This window comes from Corvus moneduloides, chromosome 1 (genome assembly GCF_009650955.1).
Source record: "Corvus moneduloides isolate bCorMon1 chromosome 1, bCorMon1.pri, whole genome shotgun sequence".
NCBI classification, from domain to species: domain Eukaryota; kingdom Metazoa; phylum Chordata; class Aves; order Passeriformes; family Corvidae; genus Corvus; species Corvus moneduloides.
Genome location: NC_045476.1, coordinates 91,963,854 through 91,979,954, shown reverse-complemented (window position 1 = coordinate 91,979,954; position 16,101 = coordinate 91,963,854). Strand labels below are relative to the sequence as shown.

Below are 16,101 nucleotides of genomic sequence, written 5' to 3'. Positions count from 1 at the left end.
TCCCTAGAATCCTTCTTTTGATCATCACAGTAGAATTTATTTAATTATTTAGCCATACGTTCCTTGTTTGTTGAGGCTAATGACATACAGCCTTTACTCAGGTGGGTATGTAAGTACATGCTTACGTATGTTAAGCTTCTCTTACAAGATCTTTTCAGACTCTCAGAAGTCCTTTATTTGCTGGTTGCTAACATGACAGGTGCCTCACGCATTCTCTCTCCTGTGTTCTGTTGCCTTGCACATGCCAGGATTTTTTTCTTGGCACTGCTCACGGAGGCAACGACTTGTCTCCTCGTGTGCCTGCCCTGCCAGCTTTTAAACGGGCCCATATTGTGCCAATCTCTTTGGGTATCTGGAGACCAGGTACAAATATGTTCATTCCTGAGCAAGTATTGCAGGACCACATCCTGAGGCCTGCCACACCTGCCAGGATAAGGGCTTATTTTTGTGCTAGGCTGCTGAAAATGACATTTGTTACAATGAAAAGTTTAAGTTCAAAAAGTAAAGCCCAGAGCCTTGAAAATGTGTTTGGTGCTAGTGAAAGATAAGGCACAAAAAATAGAATGCATTATTATGATTGTATGTAAGTGTGAGGATTCTCTGTAGCTGCATCAGCAGCTCAGCTAGTTAGTTATAAGGCTGATCTCAAGAATATCTGCCCACGGCACACAACTGTTGTGTGAATTCATGCCCTGGGTTGTTCTTACGCCTACCTCTGCCTCCTCCTTTTCAAGGTTATTGATACATATTTCTATTGTACATCCTAATGAGTATGTTCCTGCCTTTGGGTGATTTCCATTCTAGCTCTATCCAAAAATCTGAGATGCAAACATGTTTTTTATCTGTTTAATTTTCTTTTTTCTAAAAAAAAAAAAATTTTTTTACCATTGCAGTAATTTGTTACCATGTTGACTGCTGTTCTGTTCAGCCCAGTAATTACTTAATTGTGTACTAGTCCTTAAATGACTTTAAGATTGAGTGGTGAACTACTCATTTGCTACTACTGTGGCTTTCTCACATGTTTCCTTTCAAGGTTAAAAAGAAAATAAGACAAAAAGTGCCTTCTTTGCCACAGCTTTTACTTTATTCTGAAGGTTCCTTTGGACAATGATTTTTTAAATTTTTCAAGAGCAGATTTCTTATGCTTTTGAATATATGTTTCTTAAAAATACATCGTGCCCTTTTGGAGCAACAATTTTTGATGTAATCCATCTTTATGAATAGTCACTTTAAAGGCACATAAATTTGGGCAAAATTTCGTAGCTGGCAGAAGGAGTAAGATATTACAGGTAGTATAGAGAAGCCAGTATTATTAATCTTACAAAATAAAAAATGCCATTACAGATTAGTAACTGTGTTAGTGTAATACTATTACAGATTGGTGTGTTAGTGCCTAGTTCTCACCTGTTCTCATTTATCCTGCTCCTGATAATGGCTGTTAAAAAAACACTTTTTGGTTGCCATTTTGTTATTTAGAAAATCATCCCTAGTTTGAATGTTCCATTGGTTTTGAAACTTAAAATGATCATGATATTCTGCAGGTTCTTGTTTGTGCTGTTCTAATAGGAAAGGTATATTGACACATCTTTAATTTATCTTGCTTGTTTTGAGGATCAAGTTCCATCACAAGAACGAGGCTATGTAGGCTATTTGCTGCAAATGGCTTTTGAGTATTTGTTTTTAGTGTACGTATGTTTGGTACATAAATTGCAAAAAGAAGTTGTGTGAAGAAAGGTGTTTGCTATTCTGAAGCTTTGAGTGTTATTACATCACGTTGTTACAGCATAATTACAGTACATAGATTTTCACATCTAGTACAGCTGACCTTGCTGCCAGGTTCTGATTTGTCATCTCTTTGTGGTTGCTACTGCTCAGCACAACTCCATGTTAGAAGTAAATCCAGTACTTGTTTACAGGAGAGGATTAGGGGTTTTTTTAAAAAAATACAGTTCCTACAGACAACTGGTAGTTACTTTAGCAACAGAAGCCTCTGGTAAGTAGTGGAGATGTTTTGAAATCGTTGAGATGATGAATCAAAATTTATTGTAACCAAAGCAGGCTAAAGTATTCATTTGCTCAAGAAAAGTACCTGTTAAAGGAAACTGGAAGGAAAACAGAACAAACATAGACATAGAACACCATTCATTTTTTGGAAAAGCAGCAGGAAGGTTATCTTTCCAACCAAATAGGAAATGTTATGAATGTGAATGGCTTATTCAATAGATGTTTAGCAGGACAAACATAAAGAGAAATATGAAATAGGTAGTGCTAGATGATGGAGTGTAACTGAGCTGTAAGTACAGGAAGTCATGTCCCCTGCTGTAATTTGTACATCATTCCCTTCTTCACTTCTCAGTGCCTCTACACTCCCATTTCAATCCCAGGCACAATATTCAGCCCATTTTTCACAGAAGAAAAAAATTGCTTTTAGATGCTTGATGAGGATGTGAACAGCTTTACTTTAAGAAAACCCACAGCTCCACCTATCTCTATTTCAAATTCAGCAGGCAGAACCGTAGCAAATGTTTTGAGTCTTAACACAGGTTCTGGATCCCTTATTCCCCAATCTTCTTCCACATGCTAGTTGAGGATGCTTCTGGTCACCTTGTCATCACAGTTTTACAGCTTGTCTTCCTGGATAGCAGCAGTAGCAGCCAGCAGAGCTGAAAGCTGCAGAGCTGAAGAGAACTGTATTGTCTTGAGCATCCAGAAATACTGCCAGGTTTTTTGTGACAGCTTGCTATTCTAGGATTGGTAGAAACCAACTCTTCTTTGTAAGTATCCATTGAATTTAGTGTAACACTATTTTTCATGGGGTTTTTTCAGTGAATGGGAAGTAAGGAGATCATGTAATTCATCCTTTGTTTAACATCGCTTTGAGTTATTTCCTTTATCTTAGCAGTGTTGCAGGATTGGAATGTGGTTGATGTGCATTGTACTCACAGCTGAACAATCTTGAGTTAGGCTTTATTTTTTTTATATAGTAAAAAAATTTCCACAATTATTCTTCTTGAAGACTATAGTCACATAAAATGTAGACTACTGACCTGGCTTGTATGAGTTTATTATTGTGGAAGATAAAATAAATAGATCATAATTTTGATGAAAGATTAGTGTGATTTTACATGCTGAGCATACATATTAAGAAAGAAAATTAGCAACCAGTGTAAAATATTAACTGCTTTTAAATCATTCACAAGTCAGAGAATGTAGATACGTAGCAGTTTTCTACTTTTCGCTTTATGGGGCATCACTGATAGGTTTAGACTGGTATGTTGTTGAAAGAGAGAAACTGAAAATATCCCATAGAATTCAGCAGAAGCTATGGGCAGGTAAGTTATTGTGCTTCATTATATTTTGCAATGTATGTAACATAAAATGTGGTAGTGATTCTCCTTCCCTAAGCATACTTTCACACCATTCTGTGTTCTCTGAGCACTGAAAAACAGTGAAAAATGACATTTCTTGACTGCTTCCTGCTGACAAAAGCTAGCTTGGTGGGAGAGATGCCTCTTCAGACTATACAGATCAAAATAAATAAAAAGATAAATAAAAGAGAGAGTGCTTTTTTAAGAGTTGCCAGGAAGGAAAAAACCAGAAATCTGAAAATTTCTAAAACTTTCCTAGACTGTCTTTCAGAGAACTATGCAGAATATCAGACTGCTGTAAGAACAGTTTGCTTTTAGACTGGCACCGTCTGACCTCAGCACAGAGAGGTTCAAAATTTGTGCCTCGGACCAGAGACAAACACTGCCAGAATTCTGACAGAGGGTGCTGCCACTTTAAACCTGGCCTAGATTTAGGCTGTTTGGATTCCAAATCCAGCTGGAGCCAAACATGGTAGCACAGAAAAATAAGCTGGAAGAGAACAACCCTTTCTAGCAAAATATTTTACGGAAAATTCCTCTCAGAACTTACCCAGAATTTCACAGCATATGGCAAAGACTTGCATCTGTACTTGAAAGCAAGAGCTTGAACTAAGGCCTCTGAGCACAAATGTAGTGAATACATTGGACTGTCCTTATTTAACTGCCTGTCTCTGCCAGTAAATCCTGGCTAAATGAGAGCCTGTCTCTCCTAATGATAATGTGGAAGCTGTGATTATCTGAGGTGTGGAAGTGAAAAAGATCATAAGGAGAACAGATGGCAAGCAGTTCTGAGTGGGGAGATGGCTGGCTGCACTGTGGTGAAGCTACCTGCAGCAGCTTAAGCTGTTATCTTTCCTGGCTCACTGTTTTCCCTCCTAGCTGGAGATGATTGCCTTTCTTACAGAGTTGGCAGGGTGGAGTGTGTGAACACTTGGTGGCTCTGTCACCTAATGTCACAGGGACAGGCAGATTCTTTTAGGGATCTTTGACAGAAGAGAATTTGCCACAGGGCTTTAGGTACAATTAGACCTTTATTACTACAATTAAACACTTAATTTTCAGCATAGTTTATTGTTATCTACAATTTTTAGGATTTAATGTAGTTTATTGTTGCACAGTTTTTATGAATTATACTTTCAGTTAAGCAAAATTTCTAGTAATGATTGTAGCTTTCTTACTATCGAGAGTCTTTATTTACCTACACTTTTAGTCACTTGGACCCTCTGCAGATCGTGTCAAATTCTCATTAATCAGTGCATGATACAATAATCATAATCTGGACTCAGACTTTACCTGGGAGAACATGATTCACTCAGTCTTCAGAGGAAGAAGACAGCAGTGGCTGTGTCCCAGACCACTGGGGGATCACAAATTTTGCTGTCCAGCATCAGGACTTGCAGCTGTTTGATTTTATAGGCAGTATCTCATATATGGTTACATTTTTGTGTTCCATAACAGATGTCACCACATCCTGGCAGCGGTCCTGCTTGGGCAAATATTTTCTCAGTGATGACAGGGGATCTGGCTGTTCTGTCGTGGGGGTCATCACATCTTGGTGACAACTACAGTGTTGAAAAGGGGAAAAGAGAAGGAGGTGATGTGTGACCAGCACACTTACATGTTATGACTGTTTGTCTTAGGAAATGGCGTTGGTTATGCTAACTATATTACCAGGAGTCAGGAGCAGGGTCACATGGCTACAAGAGGAAGCCTCATCTTAGTGTAAGTGCATCTTCCTGCGCTCAAGCAGGTGGGCTGCGTACATATATCACTCCCAGCTCTGAGGTGAAGACAATAACCCAGAGCAGAAGGGAGCAAACATTACCTTACTCATGGCTTCAGCTGTGAATGTGTGTCCATGACCAGGGAGACTGGTGCATGTGGAAGATCCAGTTCCCACTCTCGTTTTGGGATATGTGTGTAGTGGTTAACCCTCACCGGATCCTAGCACCCACCAAAGCCTCTCTGTCACTCCCCTCTGCAGCTGGGCAGGGGAGAGAAAATATAACCAAGGGTTCCTGGGTTAAGGACTGGGACAGATCACTCATCAGATATCATCATGGGCAAAACAGGCTCAAATTGGGGATATTAACTGAATTCATTACTAAAAAAATCAGAGCAGGATAATGAGAAGTAAAATAAATCTTTAAAACACCTTCACTGCACCCCTCTTTCCTTCCCAAGCTCTACCTCCTCCTTCCCCAGTGGTGATGAGAGTCAGGGAATTGGGCCTATGGTCAGTTCATCACAGGTTGTTTCTCCCACTGCTCAGGGAGAGGAGTCCTTCCCCTGCTTCAGCGTAGGGTCCCTCGCACAGGACACAGTCCTCCATGACCTTCTCTAACGTGCTCTATTAAGCATAAAGTCTCCTGAAGCTTTGCCTTGGTCTTTCTGGAAAGGTGCATGTGTTAGGACAGACTGAATGGGAGCCAGAGACACCTCTGCAGAAAGGCTGACAGGGAGGAAGGGCAAGAAGCACTACAGTACTTGCTGTAATCTCAGACAACTAGGCTCTTTGGGAGGAGACTCTAGTGATGTTCTCATCCTTTCAAGAATTATTCAAGTCTTATAGTGGTGGCAAATACTCTTCCAAGTTTATTGCAAATAGGGCATGGTAGTGCATGGCCCTCATGACAGGGCATTAATCACACTCAGTGGCAAAATACCGTCTCAACCAAGCATTTTGGTTGAGATATCTCTGTAAATAGTGATCCAAACAAATCACTTGCTCAAGAACAAGCACTGCATTGTGTTCCCTCTGTATCTCAAGCCATCTTTGTTCCTCATGTCTCACCTGGGTCTGTCTTTTCATCCACACAGGGGGTTATTCCATTCATAAACTAACTGCTCCAACTTGCTTTTCTAACACGAAGTCTTCACAGCACATTTAGGGCCTCAATAGCAGTTCATCTATCAGCCACAGTGAAGTTCACAGTAGTCAGTGCTGGAGAACACTCTGTGAGCAATACGTGGCTGGACGAGTGCCCTGGCAGTGCCTACGCCCCTAGGTAAGCACATAGCTCACAGCAGAAGCTATTCCTATCTCTGTATTGGAAGAGTCTGCCTACTGTGATTGCAGCCTGCTCTCACTGTCTCTGTGACTCTTCACAGCCTGTCAGTTTTTCTGTTGACACTTTTTCAGTTCATCACAACCTCTCTTTTCTGTAGGCTTGCTTCCATAAGAGTAATATGCTCAGGCTGCCTCGAACCAGCAAATGGTACATTAACTCCTCTGAAACTGTGTGTGTGAGTCTGTGTCCATGTTCACTTCGTTAGCAGTTCCTTTTTCTCCTTCTTTGGTTTACCTTCACATGTTCACACAGCCAGCAATAGGACCTGAACAGGGAAAACAAGTCACACAAAAAATATTTATGAAAAAAGAGGATAGTTACTTTCCCGGTTTGTCAGCTCTGTCTCAGATTCATCTCCTGGCTAATCTGTTGCAAAGTCTACTTATGTTCTGCAGGAGACTTAGGTTTTATCCTCATACGTTGCAAGTAATCCATCTATTTGTGTGTGAAGGCTTTATTTAATTCTTTAAGGCTTTCTTTAATTCTATTTTCTTCCAAAGGAAACACACTCTTTGTTTTAAATAGAAAATTGTTAGTTGCACATTTTAGCTAAAATATTCTCTTCTTTCTTGTCTCATCCTTATGCTTATGCAGATTTGGACCTTATTTATGGAACATAAAAGGACTTTTCATTCCATTCTCATTTTTTGTCTTTTTTTTAGCTTCTTGTAAATAATTTTCTGTTATTAGTATTTTTACATTAATGGAAGAATATATGGGGGGAAGAAGAAAGACAAAGACAGGGTTCTACTACTGTTCTCTTTTTGAAGGAGCAACAGCAAGGAAAACTGGAAAAAATGCCTGCAGCCTCCAAATAACATCCTCAGACTACAGACACAGAGTAAACCAAATAAAACAAGCCAGTGTTTTTTCTTATGCATAGGCAACAGTGACTGTTCCTTTGATACCAAATGTGGAAAACAGGCACAAACATTGTGCTAGATCCCTAATTAATTGTTTCAAATTATTTTCTCAATATCTAAGATATTGAGTATATCTGAGTCCATTTAAAGCCCTTCACATTATAGCTCAGAACAGGTTTGGTCAAATAATATTAGGCTCAGTGAACTACAGCACAAACACATCCTCAGATTTAGTACCTAGAGCCACACCATGAGGTTAGCTTGAGAAGAGTGTCAGGCCATGCAGGTGAGGGAGAAACAAAGTTGGAAGTAGAACCATCTAACCATAACTGGTCTAAAAGCCTGGGGACACTGCTTTTTCATTTCTAACCTGCACTGTCCAATGGTGGAAGAGGTGAAAGCTGTTAGGAAATGGGTACAAATGTTTAATCCCCTCTGCTTTGATCCATGTCTTTGCACACGGACTGGCAGTGGGACTGCAGTGACTGATAACACATTGTCTGCTTCATTTTCTGGTGCTGTGCTGGAGCCTCCTGTTCAAACACAGCCTCTCTCCCACCTTGTTTGCAAACCAAAGAGTTCAGTAATGGTAATAAATTGGTGCCATTACTGCATGGGCACAGAATTGTTTGTATATCATCATCAGGGTGACTTCCAGATGCAAAAACATATTGAAGCTTGTCTCTTGTTAGCTGTGAAAAATAGGTCTGGTGGGTGCTTACCAACAAGCCCCAGCCTTTAAACCTTTTGGGATCATCTGTTATTTCTCACACACTGGTATCCTGAATTTTGGAACAGTTTGGCACTAAAGGTGGGATCTCTATTCCTCGTGTTTCAGCAGTAAAACAAGTTGTTCTCTGTGGCAGTGAGAGCAGTTTGAAGGGTCTGGAACAAATTCACAGGGCCCCATCAGATCTGACTTAGCCAGCACCTATGATAGAAAACTTAGTGATCTTCTTTTTGTCCACCACAGAAAGATTCTGCTAAACAAAGATTTGTGTATTGCTAACAGTTGATGATGAGGATTATGAAACTAGAATGAGCCAGAAGAATTTCTAGAATTGTAGGAGAGAACATGGAACATGCTTTTTAGAAGGGCATTTCATTCCCCTTTTCCAGCTTGCTTGTGTTACCTTCACACTTTGTTTCCTTTTTCTTCCTGAGAAATTAAAAAAAGAAATATCTTAATGGAAAACGTGACTACTGCCTCTTCACAGCAAGCTTTACAGGTACAGGAGAGAAATAAAAACACATCAGGTGACTGAGGTTGTATTTCAACACTGATTAAACCAACATTTTAATACTCCAATCTTAATTGTAGTTTCCATTTTTAATTTCCGTTGAAAGTTATTTACCTTTTGCAAGCCATTTGGATGAAACACTGAAGTGAGATTTCAGTTATCTTTATGTTTACTGGAGACAACTTCAATATTTGCATCTCTTATACCCTCACAACAAATTTTGAATTTTTAGCCTTTTCAGTCAAATTCAGGGTGAAAGAAAAAAAATAGGAAAAGTCTCCAAACCACTTGTTTTCCTATGGGGTCCAGGTTGTAACCCTGTGCTCTCAGGAGTTGATTTGAGGTGGAAAACGTCTCAAAGCCTGCTGCAACTGAATGGGATTTCTTGATGATTTTCAAGATTGCAGACTAATCATTACATCAGCCAACACATGCATTGGAAATGCGAGTCAGATCATAGAGTAACATCCTGGCACAACAAGTGCAATGACACCAGCAAGCTCACCTGGGGAGCTTAGGTCCTGTTCTTAATTTGAGTAGACTCTTCCAGAATTGTAGCAGAGTTGTCATTGGTCTTGTAACATTAGAAGAGCAAACACAGCCATGACAGTTTTAAAAAGCTGGGCCTTTTTCCTCCTTCACAAAAGGTTGGGTGTAATACTGCAGTGGACTGGAGACTGGTCTGAGAGCACTGACTGTCCCAGATCTGCCACACTACCTGGTTATAAGCTGTTGAGGACTATGAAATGCTGATAGTATTTTTTTTAGATTAACTTGAACGAAATAAAAATGACAGGCAGTGACCTGGATTCATCTGGGAAAGAGAACTCCCCATAAAACATGTAGAGTAGGAAAAAAAATGTTGAACACTTAGTATTGCTTTTAAGTGTGCATATGATTAAAGAGAGAAACAGGAAAAAGTTGGATAAAGCTTATCTGAGAATTAATTCCACAGCTATATACCTGCTCAGAGCTTGCAGTCACTTGAGTGGTACATCAGCCATATCCGTGTATCTTTCCTGGCAATAACATTTCACAGAAGTGGATCAAAGCACTTGCTTTTACTTGCAGCAGCCTCAGCAGAAGTGTCCCGGAGTGTGCAGCACAGACGGGGAGCATGTGATCAGACACTCGGTGCTAACGAACGTGTGAATGGAGCTCCTGGAAGAAAACACACGGCACTGCACAGCTAACCCAGGCAAGGGCCGTTCCTCGGCCAGATCCAGCTGCCTTTTGGGGAGCTTTCTTTGCGAAGTACATTTTGGAGGAGCTGTGGGAGGAGGGGGAGATGCTGCTGCTGCACGTTCAGTGCAAAGCCCGTGGCTGTGATAGGCTGAAGGGACATGGATACTCTGCCTATATATACTGGCAACTGCATCCTCTCCGCTTTATAGCTGTCACTGAGGAGCAAAGAAAGACAGTGAGAAGGGCAGGGGAGAAGGAAAAACCTTATCAACTCGCTGTAAGTAGCATCCTTTGTCCTTAAGGCTTTATGGTTATTAAATTCAAGTAGGTACATTTGGATTAATGCAACAATTGGTTATGGAGAGTGGAAGCTCAGTTAATAAACAGCCAGCTTGTGTTATTAGGGATAATAATAATAATAATAATAATAAAAAGCAGCATTATTTTTAATCTAAGTTTGCACAATGTAATGTGCACCTCTTGTTTTATGTTTGCTTGTTTTTACATCTGATGTATGTCAGCTGTGACTCTTTATATACATTTATGCAGAATCCCATGCATACAAAAGTTTGTATCTTGTCTTTCCAAGTACAGCAGTGCTTGCAATAACCAAGCAGAACTTGAGAAATTCTCTGCCAAATATTCTGAATAATAAAATTCCAAGATAAATTAAATGCATGACTTTTTAGGGTGAAGTTTTCCTCAGAAATAACCCTTTCCCATCACTGTAGTAAAACCTCAACAGGGAAAACTATGGAATTGGAGACTCTGTGCCAGTGACAGTAAATGAATACAGCCAGCAACTTCTGGAAAATGTAATTCTTTAAATAAAATGTAGGGACTGTAACTTGACTTGTGCAAAGGTAGAAATACAGAGTAGATCCAGTTCCTTTTTACTTGTGCTGAAATCCTTTGGCCCTTTTTCTGGCAATATCCTACTGCCAGCAGGGGAAGTTCAGCTTAACAGTGACAACAGCTGCAAAAACCTTCAGTTGGGTTCAGTAGCAGGAAGTTCTCATGGCTTCAGTGGTGTCACTGAAGCACCACGAGCCCTTAAATGACATTTTGTTCTGCAACAATCAGTTGGCAGAACAGAAAATGCACTTGACTCATGTACTGGAAAGATACAAAGTTATTACTTCTTTTGAGCAAATGCAGCTATCAGTTTTAGGTGCTACTAATGTGTCTATGCATTCTTCCTGTCTGTGTTTAATAACAGAAGCTGCTAAAAGATTTTGTTTTGTTAGCTGTTGTTTATTTTACTTTGATGAACTGGAGAAGAGGCAGACATAAAATTTTAATGCATCAAATATACCATCTCTCCTCATTTGTTCTGCTTTTCCTCTTTTCCCTCTTTTTTCTCATTTTTCATATTTTTTTCTTTTTCTTTCTCGTAACAAATTTCCTGGTAGCATTTAGATATATTTTAAACTTATATTTAGTAAATATGAAAAAACCGACCCAGATTCTAAAATTATATACAATACTTTTTAACAGAAATAATGAATAAGCTGAATGTTATCAACACAATATACCTATAAATAACTTTAATAATTACTGGTGTGTAAACTACTCATTTGTATGGTTCAGTTTCAGATACAGTAGAAAACTGCTTGCAAATGAACATATGCAATCTAAAGACTAGCAACTAGAATTTTTGGTAACTTCACTAAAATAAAATGCAGCTATATTCTAATTTCATTGCACTGAGGTAGAAGGAGTAGTTTAAAAAAAGCAACAAAAGATATGTCAACTTTAGATTGTGTAGTGTACTTGTCCTCTGACAAATTACAGCAAAATCAGACCAAGGAGTTTCTATATGAATGAATAAAAAAGATACACCAAAATAATTTAAGGTTTAACATGATTTTTCTTGGTTTCACCTGCAGTGTAGAGCAGAACTCAATCTTCTCCAGTAAAGTAGGATTTGATCTGAAGTATGCAATGGTGACAATAGTCATTGATTCTTGCTGGGAACAAAAATGCTCAGGCAGAATATATGCTTGGTAAAAGTGTATTTTATCAATCAGAGTGAGGCTGTCAATGAATTTGCATACAGACTGCTCACAGTGTGGTAGAGGTTGATAATTAGGCAGGGCACCTCCTGAGGAGCTGTGCTCTCCTCACCTGGGGTTCAGCTGGCAGATACTGAATATGCTGAAACTCATCCTCGGAGGTGTGGGATCTCTGAAAGCATTTCTCACTCTTTAGAGGCCTTCAAGATTATAGACCACTATTAAATACTTTAGAGAGAGGCTTAGTTTCTCTGAAATTTCCATTTAGTTTTGGAAACTTGGGTTGTATTATTTTGCAGTTTAAGTTCCTTTGAGTTAAGTGGATATTTTGAGTGCATGCAGACTATAACACTCATCCCTTCACAAAATACAGATTCTCTCAAACAGTGTTTTCATTTTAAACCCTAAGTCTTGAGTTGTCTGAAGTACTTTTCTTCTTAGAAAATCTCTATATTTTTAAAATATACTGGCGTAGAGGTAAGGTCTCTCCCTATGCATTGTGTTGTTGCATTGTACAGGAGTTGTATGTGCATGTAAGAGGTAGAGATATTCTGTACTGGTAGAGACGTGAAGTAATTTGCATTTTGATAGTACTCACTGGTGAGCATTACAATTGTCTGCTGGAGATGGCTTCCATAGCAAGTAGTACTTTCAAGGGGATGAAGTGAGATCTATAGCGAAGAGTTCCGGAAGAGAATAAAAATAGGGATGAAAGTGTAAGTGGGTCTTGTCACTCACAGAAGAACAGATATAAAACAGGAGGTGAAAAGGATGACCACGGTGTTCCTGCAAGGAGTATGCCTTCACAGTTCCTCCGTGAGATACGTATATTACTGTAGGTATGGAATTTTCAGGGATGGACTTCTAGGAAAGAAGATGCATGAATAGAAAAAAATAGATTTTAAATTTCTTGGTATTGTCTTTGGAGGAAGGAAGAATTAAGTACTTTGCTTCATACTGGAGCAGATTGACATATTTCACTGGATCAAACTGAGTTGTAAGAATGTTAGAGGTTAAGTAAATACTAGTTCATATCAATTTATAACACTGCAACCACTGTAGCACATTTGGGATGGAAGGCTCAATCTTCTGTTCTTAATGCTTAAGCCTCCTGGTTCAGCTACTTCTTCCATGCAAAACAGTGGGTTTCCCCTGTAGTTTAATTCTTTATCTGAATTTTGCTATTGCAACAGTGATTTATGACATTCTTGGGAAAAAGTAAAGTTAGCCAATAACAAACAGGATCTCAGTGACTATACAAAATGTGTATTTTGTCAAATTTGAATTCCATAGCAATAGACTGAAATCACAGAATATGTATCTGATATTTAGATATAAAATTTATTTGCTTATCCTGATATCCAAAAAGAACTTTGTCCAAAGTTCAAATAATAAAAATGACAATAAATTATATCAGCATACTGTGTAGCACCAAGATGATGTAAATGTAATACGAATTTCTGGAAAAAAAAATTAGTTCGTGGAAAACTGGTCGCAAGCTATAAAAAATACCATCTGTGTTCTGGTAATATGATAAAGTAAATTCACTTTTTTCTGCATGTTTGGGAGCTGTTTTGAGCTTGCACACAATGTGATTTAATTTATGCCATTTGATTAGTATTTTAAGCGATCCACAGCACTTTTGATGTTAAGTGGTGCCCTATATTTGATTACTATGAAGTAAAGCTAGAGAGTAGTTTAGTGATGCTCTTACACAGTGACACTCTTACCTTTCTTGATGCTGTACTTAGCGTTCACTGGAACCACAGATGTGGAACGAGATACTCAGCAGAACTGATCCGTGTGTGGAGGTCTGTAGGAATAACTAACACAGTGGTGAGCAGCAGTGGTGCTGGAAACACCAGTCTTCATGTTCTGAGTCAGTTCAGTCTCAGGCATCTCCCACTAATTTGTCAGTTGTGTGTTAAATTCTTTTTTTCACAGCTTTCTTCTTTGAAACTAGAGGAAAAAAAATAACAGGTTACCTCATGCAAATTCCTTAGAGCATGCTATAGCAATGAACTCGTGAATGAAGTAGCATAAAAGAAAACACAATAGAATAAGTTAAGGGTTAAGTTAGAGATGCATTGAAAAAGAAGTGCAATAGTACAATATTTAGATTTCTTCTGGCAAAAATATTTAAACCAAAGAACAGAGCCTTGGGGTGTAATTAGATTGCTGCCAGAGATGCATATTGATTGCTGCAGTTCATGCTGATTTCTTTAGAAAGATTATTAAATTTTTGAACAGTGAACAAAGATGTGTTAAGTGAAAATGCACATAAGATTTAGGGGGTATGGAAGAAACTGAATCATCCTGATTTTAGAGGAGTAGAAACAAAACTGCTTGCTTAAACACAACTTTTCAAAAAGGGTTCTGACACACAAAGCTGCTCACTGGAGACTGTAAGGACTGCAGTGACCACTGGTAATGTATCTCCAGCAACTTAGTAGCAAGATATGAGAGAGGTCCTAATGCCCCTTGATGAAAGGCGTAGACACAGCCAAATAAACATTTACATTATGATTAAAGAGAATACTAAAACTCTAGTAAAATAGCAACAGGAACAGCCATTCTCTGGGGAGTCTAGGAGTCCCTACTGTGCAGATCCTTGCTCTCCCAAGTGTTTCATGACCTACAGCAGCATCTTGCCTTCTTAAGTAGCAGCAGCTGCTGCTCCACACAAATCCCAGATCCTCTATTTGTAGCAGCAGAGATGTCTCTAGGACAGTGCTTATTAACGATGTCTTTCTTTTGTGATGTTACAGTACTAATTTAAATGTAATAAAGCCCAGGAGTTTCTCTTTTCTCAAAATGGTGTCCTCAGTTATAAATCCTTACCACAAATACTTGATATCTGAAAAATTGTCTCCTAATTATCTAATATTCACATTGTGCTTAATATAATTATTTCCTTACAAAGCGAAGATCTAAAGGTATGTGAGCTAAGCACAGTAGTTCTTGACACCAGCAAGTCCTTTTTCCACTTGCCGATCTTCTTACTAGATCCCAAGGAACAGTATCCCTCAACCTGAGTTTGTAAAGATGCTGGGACACTTTTTAAGTACTCAGTGAATACAAAGTTTCAACTGTATATTAAATAAGTACTCAAAATGCACAGCTACACAGAGTAAAAAGGTTGGGTGGGCCAGGGGTGGCAGGAGCAGACACCCTCGTATCACAAATTTGTGTTTGCAGAGCACTTTGCAGGTGAACTCCAGCTCATCTCAGCTGAGCCGCAGATCACCTTGGGTGTGCTCACACAATCTCCCTACCTCAAAGAATGCCTGGAGCTGCAGCCCAACATCTTGGAAACATGGACAGCCCCAGACAGAGACTCCTCAAATTCTCCTGCAAAATACAGTACAGATCAACTTGAAGTGAATTCTGTTTGAAACCTCTCAAAGAAACAAAGTTTTGTAGATGACACAGCATGTGCATTTACAGTGAAAGAGTAAAGAAGTTAAATCTTGAGGCTAGACAGGAGTCAACAAGCAGATAAAATGACAGGGCTGCACAGTGGATCACTGTGATAACTGTGGTTGTTACAGTTTGTTATTACTGATTATAATAGAGACACACAGCAGGCTGTTGTCTTAGACCTCTTTATAAGGCAGGAGGGAGTTGATTATGTGCCACTTAACAGTGCCACATCCTTGTGTCAACCAGCAGCTGTAGGGATTAAATGTGTAATTTTGAATCTTCATCACTGTGCTTCTACTGTTCTTCTGTGCTACACTTACTGTCTATCTGTGTTAAGCTAACCTATATCATGGCCATATGAGTCTTCCTATAAATCATCTGAATAACAGGCTTAAAACTAGTAACATTTTCTTTCAAAAATGACTGTTTTTCCCTCTTTTCTAAAGTGTTTTTCTGAGAACAAGACCTAAGTGCTGATACCCATGGATGCTGCAGAATTCCGCAAGAGAGGGAAGGAGATGGTGGACTATGTTGCGGATTACCTGGAGAAGATAGAAAAACGACAGGTCTTCCCAGATGTGGAACCAGGATACCTAAGGCCCCTCATCGCAGACTGTGCACCCCAGGATCCTGAGAGCTTTGAGGATGTCTTTAAAGACATTGAGAAGATCATTATGCCAGGGGTAAGAAAAATGGAACTGTAGTGCACTGTTCAGTACTGCATTTAGGTTTTCAAAGACCTTAAAGAAAGTGTGGGTTGAAGACTGTGCAGCTAGACTTTACCAAGATAAGGACCCACACTGATTAACTTTTAGAAGGCAGGAGTCAGCTTTACATGTTAAATATGATCTAACTAATGTTTTCTGTTCTTCCTAGAAATAATCAAATCATTCTTTTCCTTCATGCATAGCTTACTTTTGGAAATAACTCCCTTT

At 39.1% G+C, this 16,101-nt stretch overlaps 1 protein-coding gene across 8 annotated transcripts in view; it reads left to right on the top strand.

Moving 5' to 3' along the window:
* DDC (dopa decarboxylase) overlaps positions 1 to 16,101 on the top strand; it is a 73,955-nt gene that overhangs the window by 6,523 nt on the left and 51,331 nt on the right. For 4 of the 8 annotated variants that reach the window (XM_032118654.1, XM_032118618.1, XM_032118665.1 and 1 more), the window contains exons 2-3: positions 9,615 to 9,741; positions 15,613 to 15,849. In XM_032118654.1, the coding sequence (XP_031974545.1) occupies positions 15,649 to 15,849 (201 nt within the window). In that variant the 5' untranslated portion in view covers positions 9,615 to 9,741; positions 15,613 to 15,648. Of the gene's footprint in view, positions 1 to 2,576; positions 2,775 to 9,614; positions 9,742 to 9,883; positions 10,006 to 15,612; positions 15,850 to 16,101 lie in introns of those variants that run through there. The other 4 variants (XM_032118640.1, XM_032118649.1, XM_032118625.1 and 1 more) reach the window with 4 other exon arrangements.